At 38.7% G+C, this 19,675-nt stretch overlaps 1 protein-coding gene and 2 long non-coding RNA genes across 5 annotated transcripts; 1 reads left to right on the plus strand and 2 right to left on the minus strand.

Annotated features, from left to right (window-relative positions):
• Positions 1-2,860: 2,860 nt before the first annotated feature.
• Positions 2,861-3,592, minus strand: LOC144711110 (uncharacterized). Of its 2 annotated transcripts, none has more exons than XR_013583468.1 (2): positions 3,459-3,592; positions 2,861-3,305 (listed from the first exon to the last, which is right to left on the minus strand). It is a non-coding gene; the product is annotated as an uncharacterized LOC144711110 (long non-coding RNA). The 2 variants fall into 2 exon arrangements; XR_013583469.1 differs by having other exon boundaries at positions 2,861-3,348; positions 3,459-3,525.
• Positions 3,593-12,056: 8,464 nt separating this feature from the next.
• Positions 12,057-18,057, plus strand: LOC144710860 (sterol 3-beta-glucosyltransferase UGT80B1-like). The gene is made up of 15 exons (XM_078584693.1): positions 12,057-12,492; positions 12,732-12,874; positions 13,026-13,271; positions 13,449-13,560; positions 14,743-14,913; positions 15,135-15,198; positions 15,716-15,773; positions 15,855-16,032; positions 16,217-16,347; positions 16,457-16,559; positions 16,641-16,717; positions 16,823-16,870; positions 16,978-17,127; positions 17,276-17,462; positions 17,898-18,057. Exons 1-14 carry the CDS (start codon positions 12,360-12,362, stop codon positions 17,447-17,449), a joined length of 1,788 nt encoding a protein of 595 aa, XP_078440819.1. The 5' UTR covers positions 12,057-12,359; the 3' UTR covers positions 17,450-17,462; positions 17,898-18,057.
• On the minus strand, positions 14,242-16,330 carry LOC144710861 (uncharacterized). 2 transcript variants are annotated; one of them, XR_013583430.1, is made up of 4 exons: positions 16,189-16,330; positions 15,125-15,208; positions 14,836-14,945; positions 14,242-14,535 (listed from the first exon to the last, which is right to left on the minus strand). It is a non-coding gene; the product is annotated as an uncharacterized LOC144710861 (long non-coding RNA). The 2 variants fall into 2 exon arrangements; XR_013583429.1 differs by lacking the exon at positions 14,836-14,945.
• Positions 18,058-19,675: the final 1,618 nt, after the last annotated feature.

Below are 19,675 nucleotides of genomic sequence, written 5' to 3' on the forward strand. Positions count from 1 at the left end.
AGCTCATGGACATAGATTAAAACTTCACTAATAAAAGCTAAAAGGGGGTCTTATCTGTACCACTCATGTTAATTCTACAGACAAATGCAATGATTGCTTATGAAATGGGTGTTGGGCTATGGGGATATGGTTTAGAGTTTCAAAAAGAATTCTCAGTTGATTTCTAAAAAAATTTAAATTTTTGCACCTAATTAACATTCGCTTTCTCCTTGGGAGTGTCTCGAAGCTATTCACATGTCCAAGTCTTCTTGAAGACCTTGTTTATCTCCTCACGATCAATTAGTACTTGTAGACTGAGTTGAGAATGAGAGAAAAATAAGACAGGGGAGGAAGCGCCTTAAATCTGGCTGCGATGGGCACCTAAAATGGGTTCCCCCTTATACTTAATAGAGACTTTTCACAAAAGTCCATATTAATAAAGTATATCTTCTAGTGTTATTCAATCTTATTGGGGTGACCCTGAGGGCCATATATCAATCTAGTTAATAAATTTATGGTCCCAATAAAAATTATTTACCAAACTTATTCATAAACTATATCAACATATAGATTAATTAATCATGGATTGATTTAACCCAATCAATATGTTTTTATCAAATGGGTTTCCAAGTTACACCTTGTGCTATATAAAATATAAAGTAGTATATGAACTTTGTCATAGAACCTTTACCATGGTCGATTACTTGATATGTATATAATCCTTCAATCTTACAAAACTCCCAAATGATTTAAATTATAGTTTGTCCTCAAACCCTAATCTGTCATTCAATTAGTACTGATATGTAATGGGGGTCATTGGAGAAAACCTTCTCCATTATCCATGCCACCGTGGCTAGGGATTTGATGCATCTTCTTCCCTGAGTAATCTCCTCTCATTCTGAGGACAGACGATCCCGTCTTGACAACTCAATTACATTTGTGTATTTCTTACTATGTCCAAGCTATGACATGTTTGAATCTCATGGTTAGGGACTCATATGTTTCAGTCAAAACATGCCCATCCATACACAAGATATCCTTAGTGTCTCAAGTTAAAAAACCACTTACACAACTAAGATTTGAATTGACATCATAGATTCTTAGGTACAATACCATCAAAAGATTCATACATATAACTTCATTGAACTCTTTCTTTAAAGAGTACCCACCACATTTCTTTAGTGTCTCCACACCGATGGCCACATGATCAGGCATACCTATCTGGATAAATTTGATTTCCATCTTCAGTATCCATGACATGGACTATTCATGCATTGAGTTAGCAACTTGCACACGATGTGTACAAATGGAAAATGTCTACATTTTTTAAGATAGGATAACCAGTGCCAAGCACATTCATGTAATATAACTGAGTGATGTATTTTTGTGTCTGGTGGTGAATTTAGAAGAAGATTACTCAGGCTCTGGTTTATACAACTCGGAGAAGCTATGTACTATTAAACTACCTCAATAGTTTTTTTTATTTATATGGTATCATATGTCATTCATATTTTGGATAAATACCTTATAATGAGAACCCGAAAGTCATCCAATAGCGCCATGACAAGGAGAACTCATGCGTTACACTACTTGGATGACCTATATATTGTACAACCTTTTTCTCTTAAGGTGGGTATTGAGTGCCTTCCCATTTAAGATATATCAGCATTATAATGGCGCAGAGAATGTCATGTTCATGGAGCAATGACAAGGTCAAGTTGTGTGTGCTTTACACTACTTGGATGAGCTATGTGATACAAATCTGAATAAAAAAATGTTTCCCTTACAATGTATGTACTGATGGTTCCATTTATGATATGGTTGGCCTACAATGAAGGTTCCCACTTTAAAATGATAAATGTGAGGCCATGTTATTTGTGACATGTTGATTGGAGTGAGAACAACTAGATGAGATGACTCATCCATCCGCTAGAGGATCACATTCTCACAAAATTTTCATGGTAGTTCTTGATGACACTTCTTAGAGTAATGTTTTGGAGCCCATTGGTCTTCTCATCATTATCACTGTGGGTTTTGTTCTTTATCTCTGTTTCTGGTGTCATTGTAAATGAATCACATTCTTTTTCACTAGTCCTCTATTTGACTTTCATTTCTTTACATGCTAGAAGTTATCTTCTCTAGAGTCAGTCTGAGGAATTTCATGAAAATGGTACTGTCACTTTGGAGCAAATATCATTTAAATTGTATGTCCACGACTTAATCACGGAGCTAGCCACTCGCAGAACGACGTGGATTCAACTAATGCATCTGATAAAAGATCTGATGAGTATAGGCTAGTTTTGAAGAGGCAAATACTGCGGACCCCATTATGTGTACAGTGTGGCCACTCCTGATACACTACATGGCAACTTGACTATCCAATTTCATTTTTAAAAATATTTCAGATCTCTCTAGTTCATGAATGTAGTTAACACCCTCTCTCTTCATGATGAACCAACCTGAGAAACCTCTATTCATCCAATCGTCTAATAATGTTTCTTGGGTAATGATTTAACTGATTTGAAATCCTTGACTTGATGATGCTCAACTTGGTGCAAGAATTGTTGCCAACACGTGAATGTCTTCAAAAGTGAACAAGGTAAAGTGCACTTTACTAAGTGGAGGGTGTTAAGTACATTGGTGTTTAATAAGAAATTGGATGTTAGCATGTATTATAAAAAATAAAATTTAGTACATTACTTTACTAAGTTCCTTACTATACGAATACCCTAAAAAGCAGTTTTCACGAATGGTTCGCTAACACGGTTGGCAGGAAATGTAGTTTTTATTTTTTGTTTTCTTTTATAATACATGTCCCCCCCTCTAATAATACAGGTCTTTCAGAATGCAGTCTGTTCGAGAACGAGCACGAACACGAATGAGCATGAACGAACGCTAACATAGATTTTCACATGTTCGTTTGGTGACAAACAACAAACTTCCCTTCCCCACAAATGGGTTTTGATGATTTTCCATGCTCAATCTTGTTTTCAAACTCTGATTAAAGCCTCTCGAAGATACAACCGGAACATTTGAGATGCTCATTGCGGCGGTGAAACAGACTGATCAGAGAGGAATAATTAGCATTAGATGGGGAAACCTCGTAACCAGAAAGGAACTGCCACCGCTTTGACCCTAATCTTGCTAAATATTGCTCTGATTGGGATATCTCCTGGATATATTTCAGTAATATTGCTCGAATCTTGCAAAATCTTTATCTGATTAGGATAGCCTAGGCGATTACTGATGAGATTAACCCGATCGAGGAATGTCTGCATGGGCGGCCGTTCCCGAGATCCGCTGCAGTTGTCAGCCCTCCGTAACAACTGATTTAATAGAGAAAATTACCCTCCGTAATCCCGAATACGCCTGATTCAATAAATGTTGACCAAATTTGGAAAAATCTTGAGCCCTAACTAGATTCTAGATCTCCACCTACCGACAAATCAAGAAACAAAAGAGAGCGGATTGAAGAATACCTCGACGGGCTCGGCTGGCTTCTCGTTCGATCGAATTTCCATAAAATTCAATTTTATGGGACGTGTGAATATATACCCTACGTTACTGGGCCTTACTGGCCTGACAATTCAATTTTCTTGCCATTTGCTCATGGGCTTCCTCTTTAAGCACTATTCCAGGTTAATCTAATTAATGGCATTTAAAAATTAAAATTTGAACGGATGACGGTTGACGTGGATGGATATCCGCCATCTAATAAAACGTAACGTCGCTATCGAAAAAAGTCAATGGGAGTCTTCACGTGCACAAGCCATGGCCCAGTGATGTAATTTTTATTTACAAAAATTAATGTCAATTGGACATGTTTTATTGAGTTAGCTTTATTCATAATAAATGTTCATTTGCAGAAAGATTAGGTGAGCAATCTTAGACAAGTGGCGCATGGCAACTATTTGCCACATCCTCATCCCTGATGGACCTCGCAAGTGGCACGTGCTGTGGTCTCGACTTTGACAGATGATTGACGCGTGCACAACCAAGACGGATTCTGCTAGTGATTCGATAGTTATTTGCAAAATTTAAGTCAATGACTTCTTTAGTTATTACTTTCCACTCTTTTTATCCATCTTTTATTGAATTAGAGTTATTCCTAATAAATGTGGGTATTTTTGCAGGAAGATTAGGTGAACAACTTTCTTGATACATCCTCCACACCATTTAAATGGCTAAAATATTGAAGCCCCATGCAGCAATCTCATTTAAAGTCTCCGACAATTTGCCACATCCTCATCCCGATGGACCTCGCAAACGGCGCCTGACATGGTCTTCACTTTCAAAAAGACTATTGATACGTGCTGAACCAGGGCAGATTCTGTGGGTGATTTAATAGTTATATACACAATTAAATTAGATGACTTATATAAATACTATTTTTCATTGTTTTGAGCCGTCTTTTACTGTGTTTGCTCTATCCATATTTTTAGGGATTGGAAAAAATGTTCTATTAGTTCTCGAACGTGCGAGCGAACATGAGTGAACGTGAACATGAACATAAAAATCTGATCTGAATGGGTCTGCAAACAGACAAACCATTTGCGAACAGGTGGCAGTCCTAGGAATTTTTTGTACAATATAATAAAATTATTATTTCATAATAATAATAGTATTTTTTTACAATACCAGAGAGAGAGAGAGAGAGAGAGAGAGAGAGAGAGAGAGAGAGAGAGAGAGAGAGAGAGAGAGAGAGAGAGAGGGAATGGCGATCCCTCTCTCTCTTGACCCCTCTCCCATGCCCCCCTTTCTCTCTCCTCGCCCCCTTCTCCCGTGCGGCAGTGCCCCCCTCTATCTCTATCCTTGCCCCCTCTCTCTCCCTCTATCTCTATCCTTGCCCCCTCTCCCTCTCCCCTCTCTCTCCCTCTCTCTCTCTCCACCCCTCTCCCCTGCTCCCCTCCCCCTTGCTCCCTCTCTATCTCTCTGATAATTAAGTTTTTTTGACCACTTTTCAAAATGCGTAGCATTTGAGAACGAACCCAAATGAACCAAACACGAACACAAACAAGAATATTTCCCTGTTCGTTTGTCTTCAAACAGTGCTTGTTCGTCGTCGGAAAATGTACATTTGACACTTTACAAGGAATTTCCCATCCCTAGTTAGTTTACATGGGTATTTTTGCTGAAAGATTAGGGGAGCAACCTTCACGTTGAGAGTAGTGATTGCCTATCCCCATACCCACATCAGGTTACGGTATGGGGACAGATGCTGTACCGGATACCAGAAATCAAATTTCAGATATCCATTTTTTTTAATATGTCTAGATATCGGATATCGCATGCTATAGTACCGATATCCGATATCGGCATCCATCTAGATGTCATCATCCGCCTCCGTCTCATGGGAAGGATGCCAATATTGAATATCGATGTTGGATATCGAAATAGACTAACTTAAATTATTTTCATCCAACATCCGTTTCGAATTTTTGAAATTAATCAGGCAGCATTGGCTGACGACGGGCGGCGGCAAGGCGGCGATGGCGACATCTGCGGCAGCGGCAGCTTCTTCTTCTCCACTGGTTGGAGTCAGCATGGACACTGGTCAGCACGGGCCAACAACGTGAACAATGGTCAGCTTCTTCTTCTTCTTCATCTTCTTCTACTTCTTCGTCTTCTTCTACTTATTCTTCTTCTCCTACTACTTCTTCTTTCCCTTCCTTCCCTTTTTCCCTTTCTTCCTCTTCATCATTTTCTTCCGCTAATTCTCTTCTTTGGCTGATCCTCTTCTTCCTGTAATTCTCCTATTTTCTCCTCGTCTTATTCCTCTTCTTCCTCCTCCTCTTCTTCTTCTTCTTCCTCCTCTTCTTCTTCTTCTTCTTCTCTTCATCGTCTTCTGTTCTTCTATTCTGCTTCTTCTTCTATTATTTTGTTTCTTCTTCTTTTTTTATTTTGCTTCTTCTTCTTCTTCTTATTCTATTCTTTTGCTTCTTCTTCTTCTTCTGCTCCTTTTTTCCTACTTCTCTTCTCCTTCTTCCTTTACTTATTACTCTTCTTCTCTTCTTCTTCTTATCATCTTCTTCTCTTATCTTCTTATTCTCTTATTCTTCTTGTTCTCTTCTTCTCTTTCTGTTTCTTCTTCTTCTCTTATTTTTCTTCTTCTTCTCTTCTCCTCTTTCTGTTTCTTCTCCTTCTCTTATTTTCTTCTTCTTCTTCTTCTTCTTCTTCTTCTTCTTCTTCTTCTTCTTCTTCTTCTTCTTCTTCTTCTTCTTCTTCTTCTTCTTCTCCTCTTCTCCTCCTGTTTCTTCTTCGTCTTCTGCTGCTGCTGCTACTGCTCTTCTTTTGGTTCTTCTTCTGCTTCTTTTCCTTCCTCTTCCTCGTATTCCTCATGCTTCCGCCTTATCTGTATTGTGTTATTAATTACTGGTTTCCTTTTTTGTCTTCTCTTTCTGCTTAGTTTTTTTATCATTCTTACATTATTCTTGCATTTTTTTGTGTTAGGCTGTGTATAAATTTTCAATATTGTCTTGCTCTTCTTGTTCTTCCTTTTCTTCTTCTCTTCTCCTTCTTCCTTTTCTTCTTAGTCTTCTTCTCCTTTTGTCTTCTTCTTCTTCTTCTTTTTCTTCTTCCTCTTCTTCTTGTTCTTCTCATCTTCTCTTCTTCCTCTTTCTCCTCTTTTTCCTCTAAACCACTTCTTCCTCTAATTCTCTTCTTCTTCTTCTTCTTCTTCTTCTTCTTATCTTCTTGTTCTTCTTCTCTCCTCCTCTCCTCCTCCTCTTCTTCTTCTCATCGTTTGCTTCATCTTCTTCTTCTCTTCTCTTATTCTTCTCTTCTTCTTCTCTACTTTATCTCTCCTTCTTCTTCTTCTTCTTCTTCTTCTCTTCTTGTTCTTCTTCTCTTCTTGTTCTTCTTCTCTTCTTCTTCTTCTTCTCCTTCTCTTCTTGTTCTTCTTCTCTTCTTCTTATTCTTCTTCTTTTCTTCTTCTCTTCTTCTTCTTCTTCTCCTTCTCTTCTTGTTCTTCTTCTCTTCTTCTTATTCTTCTTCTTTTCTTCTTCTCCTCCACTTCTTCCCCTTCTTTTTCTTCTTCTCTTATTCTTCTTCTTCTTCTTCTTCTTCTTCTCTTCTCCTCCTTCTTTTTCTTCTTCTCTTATTATTATTATTATTATTATTATTATTCTCTTCTCCTCCTTTTTCTTCTTCTCTTCTTCTTCTCTCCTCCTCCTCCTCCTTTTTCTTCTTCTCTCCTTTTTCTTCTTCTTCTTCTTCTTCTTCTTATTCTCTTCTTCTCCTTCTTCTTCTTCTTTTCCTTCCTCTAGATCCATGTTCCTCATGCTTCTCTTTTATCTTTTTTGTGTTCTTAATTACTAGTTTTGTTTTTGTCTTCTCTTTCTGCTTACTCGTTTTATCATTCTTTGATTACCCTTGCATTTTTTGTGTTAGGCTGTGTATAAATTTTCAATACTGTCCTGCTCGTTTACATTTTTTAGCATATCATATCGTAATGCGTTCCTGTAATCTAGTAGAAAAAAATGTTGATAACGAAATTATAGTTCTCAGAAGAATGGACACATCTAGATATAATGCCCTATCCCAAGTCACCTCTAGGGCAGGATCCCAAGGTCATTAGGACACCGTCGTCATAACATCTCGTGCTGCACAGAGTCATCCATGATCAAACAGATCTGTCATCATAGACTACTTCGTACCTATTGGTGATGGGGACTATGCATGTAATATGCCATGGGAAGAACCCTCAGAGTAAGAAGTAAGCAATCAAGTGACAAGCTGACAAGAGCACCAATGTATTTTGGAGACATTTCAAATCTTGTCATCCTGCACGTCATGCGGAGCTAAAGGGCATTGTCGATAAGCAGCAACCACTAATAACCCAGGCTATGGATGACCAACCACATGGAGGGGCAATCTGACAAGGACCTCTAAAGGGGCATACCCCTAATGAGACAAAGGATGTCATTACACGTTTCATATGCCTAGCGAATTCCCCTTGGAGCATCACTTTGAATGTAGGAATCAAAGAGATGTGGCGCTACGCGCCACACTTGGACTTGGATCCCCAAGTGTGAAGGTGATGAAGCAGTGGATGATCCAAATGCCTGGCTGCATGAATGAAGAGTTGAAGAAGCTTTGAAATGAAGATTTGAAGAAGATGAAGAATTCAAGTTTGACTTGCGCATGAAGGATAATGTCGACCGAGTGTCTCTCACTATAAACAGATGGACTGCGGAGAACAGTACTGGTCTTCTAGGCATCACCGTTCAATGGGTGGACGAGAAGTGGGTGTATCGGGAGCGAGTACTTGACATTCTAGAGATCCTCGGGAAGCATGATGGGGAGACTATGGCATCCATCGCGGTGTTGGAAGAATTTTGCCTGCAACAAAAGATCATCATTCCGAAACAAACTTATGTTTTAAGTTAAACATGTGATTTTATACATAACATGTATTTATGAAGGTTTATGTTGTGACTACTAATAATTCCTCTGCTAATAAGAGGATGTTGTCAGTGATTGCAAAGAAGATTAAGAGCGTTAACCCGACGTTTAGCGCCAAGCAACGCATCCATGTGTTGCACAAATATTTAACATTGTCATCCAAGCGGCAATTAAAAGCTTTGGCATTCCTTCGGCCCAAGAATTAGAGTCCGAACAAGGTGATGTGGACAAGAACCTGATTAGTTTGATAATGACGAGGACAACTTGCATGAGATTTATTTGTAGCAGTTGAAGACAATGATGGAACATGTCATTTTTTATACTTGGTAGATGCAGTTCAAAGGTGCATACTCTAGTGCGTGGCATTTGAAGCTCTGCTCAGCAATGAGAGGAGTATGCGAAAGCATGTGAAGATGACCCTAAAGTTGAAGATAGTAACATGGTCATGTTAGAATGTCTGACCTGGTCGAACAACACATATGCTATGTTATCTGCTGTTGTGCAGAAATGTGATGTGATTGATGAAGTATCAAAGAGTTTGGCAAAAAAGGGGAGTTGACGAAGATGTCGAAGGATGAGTGGGAGTTGGTGAAAGAATTTGATAGCATTCTTGGGCACTTCTCTTTCTACTGATCATGTTTTTCGGATAGAGACGTCGGCCATATGTGATGTGTTCTACAACATATGGTCTTCTACAACATATGGAGGAGGTAGTCAGAAAAATTGAGGGAACCTTCTTCTCCTGTGTGCGACGGTTGCATGAAGGGGATCGCTACAACGTGGCGCAAGCGTGTAAGATGATGCAAAACACAATAGCTCTATAAGTGGAAACCCTATGGGCGAATGGAGCAATCACTACAAAGACATTAATGGACCCATTACACAAAGGGTCCATGCTCCGTGAGAGCGTCAAAGAGTCAACCATCGCATATATACGATCTATCTTGCCATGTGACTTGCAAACAAATGCAATGACTAGTCCTCCTGAAATGGATCACCCAAAAGAAAGAAAGTTGGGCTCTTGGCTATAGAGCACTATGCAAAACGTCCAATGTATCCCCGTGTCAGTGATGTCAGCCTTAGATGACTTCAGCCAATATCTGACAGAGGTTGTGCCTGATGAGGGAGTTTTTCCCCTTACTTGCCTCAACTACAAGAAAATTATTGTTCATATATGCAACGAGTGGTCCTACTGAACGAACATTCTCTACGAGGCATGCTATTGTCACGTACAAGAGAGCACTTTTATCACTAATAAGCATTGAAACACTCATCACTATGAAGATTTGGCTGCGTGCGGAAAATAAGTGATGGTATAATGATGTCGAGCTGGATTTGGATGGTGAGGATGGCGAAGATGGGGTAGTTGCATCATGTTGAGGTACACATCCCTAACATCTCCCCCCTATAATGCATATTTTAAATAATCATCACGTTTTATTTGTTGTCTTTGACTATGTAGGTGATGACCGAGCAAGTAAAAACCTTTGATGGACTCATGGAGAAAAGAAATACTATGATGGAGGGATTATTTTGTTGGCAAAAGATTACAAAAGAAGCTTCTTTTGTTGCAAAATTATTTTGTCAAGCTTCTTAACATTCTATAGTTCTGAAAATATAACATTACTTAATGCCTTACTTATCCATGTAGTGAATGTAAAGTTAAACATTATATATTAGTATCTCGGATTTTTTCGGCATGATATTTGGCCTTAAAAGTATAGCAATTTTTAAAAATTCAAAATTCAGAAATACATATAGTGTAGAGAGTATAATAAAAACTTCGGATAGTTTATGAAATTTGTGATTAAACACTACAGGTTAACCATGAAAGATGGAAAATATAGTTATACGTAGAAGTATACGTGCTACTTTGTACTTATCCATATATGGAATGTAAAATTAAAATGGTATATAGCAGCATCTCAAATTACTATTATTTACTACCAGATTAAATTAACAAATGAGTTACTCAATATCTAAAACACAATATTCTGTTCTACTACTAATAACAACTAATTAATAATGTCCCTAAAATTTATAACATAATGTCCTAAGTTTTACAACCTCTATAATTATATATTACTACCAGATTAAATTAACATATGAGCTACTCAATCTCTAAAACATAATATTCTGTTCTACTAATAATTACAACTAATGAATAATTTTCCTAAAATTTATAATGTAATATCCTATATTTTATGACCTCTATAATTATATATCACTAGCAGTTTACATTAACATATAAGCTACTCAATCTCTAAATCATAATATTCTGTTCTACTACTAATAACATCTAACACTTAATGATCCAAAATTTTTAACATAATGAACTAAGAATTACAACTTCTATAAGTATTATCTACTTCCAGATCCAATTGACTAATGAGCAATTTAATCCCGAAGTCATATTATTTTTCCTCCTAATAAGCCCACCTAACACCTAATGAATAATGTTCCTACCATTTTTACCGTGATGTCTTAAGATTTACAACCACCATAATTATATATTAGTTTCAAATTAAATTAACATATAAGCCACTTTCTCATCTAAATCATAATATATTTAATTCAAGTAACTAGCACATTTTCATCCATTTAAAGAGTTTAAAATAGGATCAGCATCATATATTTATATGTTAATCATTATTCCAAGTGAATTCTGATTTTATTAGATTTTATGGTTAATTTATGAATTTTATGGAATTTATTTGAGCCTGAAACAAGTCTATTTAAAAGGAAATTGGATTTTTAATAATTAAATGTAAGGTTAACTAATGTGGGGATGAATTACTGAATTTTCTAGATTTTTCTATAATTTATTAAAATTTTCAGTTTTTTTTATTTGAGGAAAATATGAAACTTTAATTAGAAACATGATATAAGTATAAAGAAAATAGGAGTTTAGAGTAGTTTCTAAAGTCGGAGGGACACTTTTTAAATTTTCCTTACAAATATGCCCTTAAAACAGCTCTTGGTCACACGTTGCAGGTGTAAAACTCCAATAAAAATATTTATAGGAACTTATCAAATTAATTTGGATTTTTCTATAGTTTTTCTGAGGGAAATACGGAGGAGAGAGAATCAGAGGGGCATATCTCCAATTATTTTACGGACTGGGTTTGTCTGCGCAAACAACTTAAAACATGGACTTCTGTGCAAAACGGGACAAAAATACATTCCCTGCATAATTTTAATTTTGTTGTATGGGATTACAGGATTCCGGATAAAAAAATAACCAGATATCGGATTTCGATATCCAGATACCAGTTCCGATTTCCGGATATCGAAATCCAATGTCCGGTATCCGAGATCCGCCTCGTCCTTACCCATTCGATATCTGTCCCTGATATCCGTTAACATCTGCCAGACGAAATCCGTCCAATACCAGACATTGTCCACATTTCTTTTGGATATCCGACATCGGACGGATATCTGACGTACATTTCCCTAGTTGAGAGCCAACTATTTGCACCTGTCCTCATCCCTGATGAGCCTCCCAAGTGGCACATGTCGGGAGGCGTGCACAGCAACCTGCATCATCGTCTATATAAAACCACAATGGAGTACAGGGCACAAACAGATTGGTCTACGAGCACGACCCTTGGCTTGGTTGTACTGATATACTCAAATTTACAGTAGTTGACTCATGATCTACAACTAAAATGGTTGGGGGGAATCAAGAGTTCTAACGGCGCAGATGTTTTATATTGTTTTTATTTTATCTTGATCTAGGGTTTACGGCGGGTAGATTCATGGCGTGCTACGTTAATTGGTTGACTTATCTACCGGCGATGATCTACCGAAGCTCTGTTGTGGCGCAAGATCAATGAATGCGATGTTTGACATGTCGATGGAGGAGTTGACGAGGAGTTATTATCGCCAGAGCGGAATTCCGAATCTCTTCAATTCGCTTCATAGCTCGGAGATCCCTGATTTTAGAAAGCCGCTCTGCTGTTCTACTCGTTTAATTGATGGATTGTCGTAGCACATGGCAATTGGGAGTCAACAACGCCGTAGTCTTCGATGATAAGATTAGGTTTCGGGAAGGGGAAGAGCAGAGGGCGGAGATCTCGACGTCTTCAAATTTGGAGGCGGGCAATCAAGGTAAGATCACTGATATGGAAATCTCTTCAAGTCTCATTGGTTTAGGATCATATCCGATGTGATTTTTATTCAGATGAACGGTATTTATCGCATTGTTTGACTTGATTTGAGATCGCGTGATCCCGTTCAAGATAATTGTTCTTCAGTTGCTGGCCTCCTCTCTTCCCAATCATTGATTGAAGAATCCATCGAAAACAACGTTTCTAATTGTCTGTTTCTCTACTTTGATCTCATTTCAGACTACATCGAAACTTCTCCCGGACTCTCCAATAGCGATGAACAGATTAACGAAAAGCAAGAGTTAATGACTTCAAATAAGATGGGGAAAGGTGAAAATGGTTATTATGATTGGAAACTTGACAGAATTTCTGAGCGTGAAGAGGTGCGCATCAATGAACAATTCGTCTTTCTTCTCTTCGTGTTTTCGTCATCACTTCCGTTTATTGAAGTAGTTATCCTATTATTCAAAGTTCTATCATCTTCTATTCTCTAAGAACAGATCGTGAAGTGAAATTCTCTAAAAAAAATTTCAGAAAACTATGGTCGCGAATTTGATGAAGATAAAAAAAGATGAAGTTCTGGTTGATGCTGCGCAAGATGTTCATGTTGGGCCAGAACTCCGAGCCCCTGATTCCATTAATTCAATATTAGCGGATGTTCCAAGCAAATCTTCATCAGATTTATTAACAAAACCCATTCCAAAATTGACTATTGTGATACTAGTTGTTGGAACCAGAGGAGACGTTCAACCGTTTATAGCATTGGCGAGGAAACTTCAGGTATGATCTTATCTATCGATCGACTGGTCATTTTGCTATGTCCTAGAAATTAATTTTGAATAATTTTCTTGTTGAGAAAAATATATTTTGTGCCAATTCGCGTATATTAAAATATCTCGCATTTTCTCTTCATGTATTAAATAATTTACTTTTTTGTATAAAAATATTCTTCGACAGGAATTCGGACATCGTGTCAGATTGGCAACGCATGCTACTTACCGCTCATTTGTGAAGTTTGCTGGCGTTGACTTTTACCCGTTGGGTGGCGATCCGATGATCATGTGTGGACGTAATGACCTCTTATCGAAAAAAAATATATCTTTTTTTTAAATCTCCCCTGCCTGGAATTTTAGCATATCTAGCCGAAATCAAAGTATTAGTGCGACTTTTTTCGTCTGATGCTGAAGTTTTCTATAGACCGTATGTATGCCTTTGTTATGGTTAAGCTTATGAAGCTATGAAACTAAGAATTCCTTATGATTGCATTCTTACAACCATGAGAATATCACTCTCTTCTCGTTACCAGTGGTCAATGTAACTTCATGAGTTATTTTTCTTAATTTGCAATAACATAATCAATCAGCATGTCTGATTGACTATGTTATTGCAAATTAAGAAAAATAACTCATATGTTATTGCAAATTATGTTATGTAAAGGGACCATTTTCTTTCAAGGTCATCTGTTGCTTCATCAGGAGCTGGAGATCCTCAGCTCGTAGGACGTGGGCGATCCAATCCGGCACGTCTTCGGCATACTACAGAAGAGAGACCGATTCGGTGACTCTTCCAATCCGGTGCTACTGTTCTTCTCCTTTGAACATCTTGTGAAACTCTACTGCCTGATTTGCTAGAATTTTTGGCAATCTTCTTGAGAATCCTCTGAATTAATACTTGATCCTTACGTTACGCCAAGATCGTAATATTCAGAGCAGCAGCCAGCCATGTGCCCTGTTAGGTTTAGACACAAGGAAGAACACAAAAGTTACCATTGCATTTCTCTCCGCCAGTTTTATATTGGATCATACAAACCAGGCCTGGGGCCGTCTAACTTTAGTCCCTCATTTCACTCGTATGAAGTAAGCCACACTGCATTATTCATGGGATTGACACTCTTGTGTTAACCCTTGAATTTATTCCTGCATGAAGAATTCTATTTTCAGACCTGAAAGCCAACTTATGTGTAGTCCTTTTGATGATCTACTGGCCCCACGAGTCGATTCTGTCGAACCTTGCCCCGCAGCCGGTAACTATGGAAAATGATGCCCTGAAATATTGCAATTTGAAGTTCTGTATTATTTTTCTTTCCTTTGTATTATTTCAGATGAATCATACAGTGAGCCAGCCGTAAAATACGCTCCTGATTATCTTTAGTTTTCTGCTGACACAAAATGAATAAATTCAGATCTTGGGGGTATGGGAAGTTATTTGCTTACCTTATTTGGATCTGATGGTCACTATTTTTATTCTACAGATATGGCCAGAAATAAAGGCCTTCTGACGTCTGCTATGACAGAAATATCCAAACTGAAGAAACAGATGAAAGCGATTATTCATTCATTACTACCTGCATGCACAGAGCCTGACCCAGACACGGGAGCCCAGTTTAAAGCACAGGCTATCATTGCGAACGCCCCAGCTTATGGTAATGAAGATCACTTACGTTCATTAATATGACTGCAATAGAGTAATTAACACAGACAGCTTCACAGTGAGGCAAAATGTAAAATTTTCGTTGTTGAGAATACGTGCAAATATTTAGGAAGAATGAATATCTGAAGAAAATCTTTCTTTTTATATTTCTGCGTAATAATATGGTATTTTACAACGCCTACAAAGAGTTCTGAACATATTACCGTCCTTCAGGCCATGCGCATATCGCTGAAGCTCTAGGAGTGCCGATTCACATATTCTTCACAATGCCTTGGACGTGAGTGCTCCTGATTTTTTCAATATTCAATGTCAGCCCCATCTCGACACTGGAAATTTATTTTATTTGTATCTTCTTTCCAGGGAATTATTTAGTCGTATAGAAATACTTTACTATTTTTCGTGGCACCTTTTTAATCAACTTATAACTCGCTGAAAGCAGTGATTGAAAATGAAATATTCACGTTTATTCCTTCGAAAAATAGGTTCTCTAGGTAAATAGGAAACGTTCTTTACATGCCTTTAAGAAAATGAAATCGTACATGGGCTTTTGCAATTTCTCCCTAAGAATAGTTTAATGATCATGTGTTTCAGTAAATTGAATATAATTTACAGCCGAGAAATTTACTGCGTTCCAGCCCCGGTTCAAACTTCCCTTTTTTCTTGCTGCTAGCATCCTGTGTGAAATTCATCTATCCACGCGTTTCAATTTCGACAACCGTTTTACTAGGCACACACTCTTTTTTTCTTAATTTTATTTTTGTAATGCAACGACTTACTATGAAGTCGATGGGCAGGCCAACGAGCTCGTTTCCACATAGTTTTGTCCCAATGCCACTCAGACCTTGTTACCGGGTATGTAAATGGCCCTGTTTCCACAATGTACATGAATGATGAATATGTTCTCATGATCCCCTTCTTAAACTACAAACTCAGATATCATATCTTCTGTTGGACCTTGTACTTTCGAGAATCATCGGGGATCTTATAAATGACTTCAGAACTAAGACGCTGAAGCTATCCCCCGTGGCATACTTCAGCACATATCATGTATCTATATCTCATTTACCGACCGCATACATGTGGAGCCCTCACCTTCTGCCGAAGCCGCATGGTAAGTTAAATGTTTTCATTTCTTTTTCGGGTTAACATTCTTGGTTGCTGAGCCCAAGTAAAAAAAAAATGATTACTGAATTTAACATCAATCTATTGACACATTTAAAGAAAAATCATTAACTTATATAATTGATGGAAATAAACATTACAATACCTTGACGCTGAGAAACTTGATTTTGCAGATTGGGGTCCATTGGTAGATGTTGTAGGAAGTTGCTTCTTGGATCTTGGTTTGGATTATCAACCCAAGAAAGAGCTCCGGGAGTGGCTAGAGGTCGGCCCAAAACCCATCTACGTTGGCTTTGGCAGCATGGTGAGCTAAAATAGGCATTATTCACGATATTTATAACCCGATGAGTTCTAATTTTCCATGCTTAATGCTGTCCAATTCACTGACACTTGTTTGGAATCTCTGACTGAAGCCTCTCCAGGATGCGCGTAGAACAGTTGAGATGATCAAAGAGGCTCTGAAGCAGACTGGGCAGAGAGGAATAATCAGCAAAGGATGGGGAAACCTCGTAACCAGTATGAAATTCCCTTTGATTTGACCCTATTATTGAAAAACTCTGTTCTGATCGAAATATCTCCTTGATATTCTTTGTTTAGCCCAGGCGATTACAGATGAGATTTACCCGATCGAGGAATGTCCACACGAGTGGCTGTTTCCGCGATGCGCTGCAGTTGTAAGCCCTCAAGCTCTGATTTTGCAGAAAATGTATTGAATTTTTAATTTTTTCACCCCAAATACCTGTTCAACCTTGTAATCGAACTATATTTTGACCTTTCAGGTTCATCATGGGGGAGCCGGAACGACAGCAACGGGGCTAAGGGCCGGGGTACATTCCATCTCCCTCCTTTCATCATCAAAAAACCATCATCGTCATCGTCTGTACGCTTGAATGACGATGATCATCACAATTTTATTGGTTGATGATTTCGCCAGTGTCCAACGGCTGTGGTGGCTTTCTTCGGAGACCAATTCCTCTGGGGCAAGAAGATCCACGAGAAAGGCCTAGGACCGCTGCCGATCCCAATCTCTCAGCTAACCGCCGAAAACCTTTCCAAATCCATCAGATTCCTGCTTAATCCCGTGGTACGCCTGATTCTATCAACAAAATTCAAAAATCTTCGGATCTAGCTAGATTCTAAGTCTCCAGCAACGAATCAAGAACAAGATCAGCGCTAATTTCTCCGCTCAGATCAAAGAAAGAGAGACCTGATTCGTTTTTTCTCCTGTCCAGGTGAGGAGGCGCGCCGCCGAGTTCTCGAAGCTGATCGCGCGAGAAGACGGCGTCGGCGCCGCCGTGGAGGCCTTCCACCGCCGCCTACCGCCGAAAATGCCGATTCCGCGAGCTGTGGCTGAAGGCGAGGAACGCCGGAAGAGATGGTGTTCGTGCCTTCGCTCCATGCCCTAGCTTCTTCTTCAAGGTTTTTGTTCTACCAAATTTCTTCATTCCTTTCATACAACCGTGTGAATATATATATATAGTCGTCCGTCTTTGGTGATGACAGGCCTTAATTGGGCCGTATCGATGCCCCATTTGGGCTTTGCGTATGGGTTTCTTGAACTAGGGAACGGCACGTCCCGCGTACGTGACGGGACGGATGACGAACCGTGGTGGACGGTGACGTGATGAAAGTTCGTCACGTCATCGTCCCATCGCACGTCCATGGATTTTGGAAAAATCCATCATATTTGCGTCACACATCCCTCCCTGCAGCGTCACCGCCAGATGTGACGAGAAAACCATAGAGGAGAATTTTCTATGGTTTTTCTTAGGGAAATATGGAAGAGAGAGAATCAGAGGGGCATATCTCAAATTATTTTTAAGTGTGTAATTGTGCGCATGCGAATTAATGCAGGGACCTTTTTGCAAAATGCCAAGAAATCAAGTTAGCGGCGCCATGTGGGAAAATCTCGGACGTCGGAAAGCTTAAGTATAAAGATCTTCAAGCTTTTTTGGCCATTTTTAAAGTTTTAAAAAATCTGTCACGGCCGCCATCCATGATGGTCGTCCCGTCACGTCACCCGTCCAAGGTCCCCCGTCATTGTTACATCACCGTCATGCCCAGTTCGTCATCCGTCACTGTCACCGTCACGGGCAATTAATTTCGTCACCGTCACCATCACGTCATCCGTCATGTTGCGGTCACCGTGATGTGTGACGTGACGGATGACAGCTGCCGTTCTGTAGTCGGGCCTCAGCTTGTTGGACGGATGACGGAATGTCATTCGTTCCGTCTATTTTCATCATCCTTCATTGTCCCAACAGATGGATGGATGACTGAATGAGTTGATGACATTTAGTATGACTGAACTGTGAAGGAGTATTTAAATTTTAAAAAATACGAAAGGACCATTGTAGACAGAGAAGATGGGGACGATGATTGTTGACGATGTGGATGACAGTATCATCCACAATTTACAATCCCAGCTGCCAGTGGGGACAACAGCTATTGACAAGATGGACAACGACCATCTATGAGTTGGACAATGACCGACCATGAGGAAAGCGGCGCTGACACATGTCAAAAGACATGCATCATGAACATGTCTTAAAGGCATTAGTTATGGATAAAAGTCATAGTATGTGGCACATGATGATGTGCCTCATCACACATGCATCATAATAGAAATAATGTCTTTTTGTCTTCTTCTTTTGTCATATATGCCTATGGATGTGTGGTGCAATGGAGCCATCGGTTGATACTGACATGTTAAAATCTCCAATCGCCAGGGAGTATTTGTAAATAAGGAATAACTAAATGACATGACATTGGCAAAATATTTGGAGTAAATCAACATCTAAGAATTCTCCAACTTCAACGCTTGATATACAACAATCCAGAACACTGATCCACCTGAAAATTCAATTGCAACTTCATATTTATCTCCTATATCCATTGGATCTTTAAATTGGCCTCCCATCTTCGTAAAAAATTATCTTTGAACTCACTTTCCCCCAGAGATGCTGACTGAAAGAGAATGAGATTTTTGAAGATCCACCAAGGTTTCTTGGTGCCTTGTGTGCTTTGTCTGCATCAGGGAATCACTTTCATCCCTACGGAACATAGGGATCTAAGGTTAGTGTCTTGTCTTACCTTATTATTCTTTATCATATCCATTATTTAGATCTATATGACCTGCTTCATCATTTCTATCTCACAATCTTCATCGGTCATTCTATCTTGCTAATCCATCTCAGATCTTAATTTTGTCCTCTTTGCAAATCCTAAGTCATCCATCCATCACATTTTCCTCCCCTATTCACAATCTCATTCCACTATCACCTCTTCACATCTTTGTCCATCGTGTTCGGTTTCATTTGGACTCAACCATCCAAATGTGCCTATCCTCACATCATATTGTTGTTCATTTCCTAGTCATTAAACAGTTACCATCATATTATTGTTGTTCACGACTACTTCATACACCATATGTATTTGTATCACCTCTCTTGAATCATCATGTAAAGAGCATTAAATCCCTAAAATATGTTCCCTACAGAGACAACCCATACTCATCCATTGTCTAGAATTATTATGTGAATATCACTTTATAAATTTTAATGATTAAACTCAAAATCTAACAATGACCAAATTTAAGTTTTATTAGACGATGTCTACCGACAACGCAAATG

Source organism: Wolffia australiana, chromosome 13, assembly GCF_029677425.1.
Source record: "Wolffia australiana isolate 7733 chromosome 13, ASM2967742v1".
NCBI lineage: Eukaryota > Viridiplantae > Streptophyta > Magnoliopsida > Alismatales > Araceae > Wolffia > Wolffia australiana.

Coding starts and splice junctions, on each gene's coding strand:
- LOC144710860 (XM_078584693.1), top strand. CDS start 12,360: ATGGATTGTCGTAGCACATGGCAATTGGGAGTCAACAACGCCGTAGTC. Junction 14,914..15,134: donor TGCGAACGCCCCAGCTTATG/GTAATGAAGATC, acceptor ACCGTCCTTCAG/GCCATGCGCATATCGCTGAA. Junction 16,348..16,456: donor ACGTTGGCTTTGGCAGCATG/GTGAGCTAAAAT, acceptor CTCTGACTGAAG/CCTCTCCAGGATGCGCGTAG.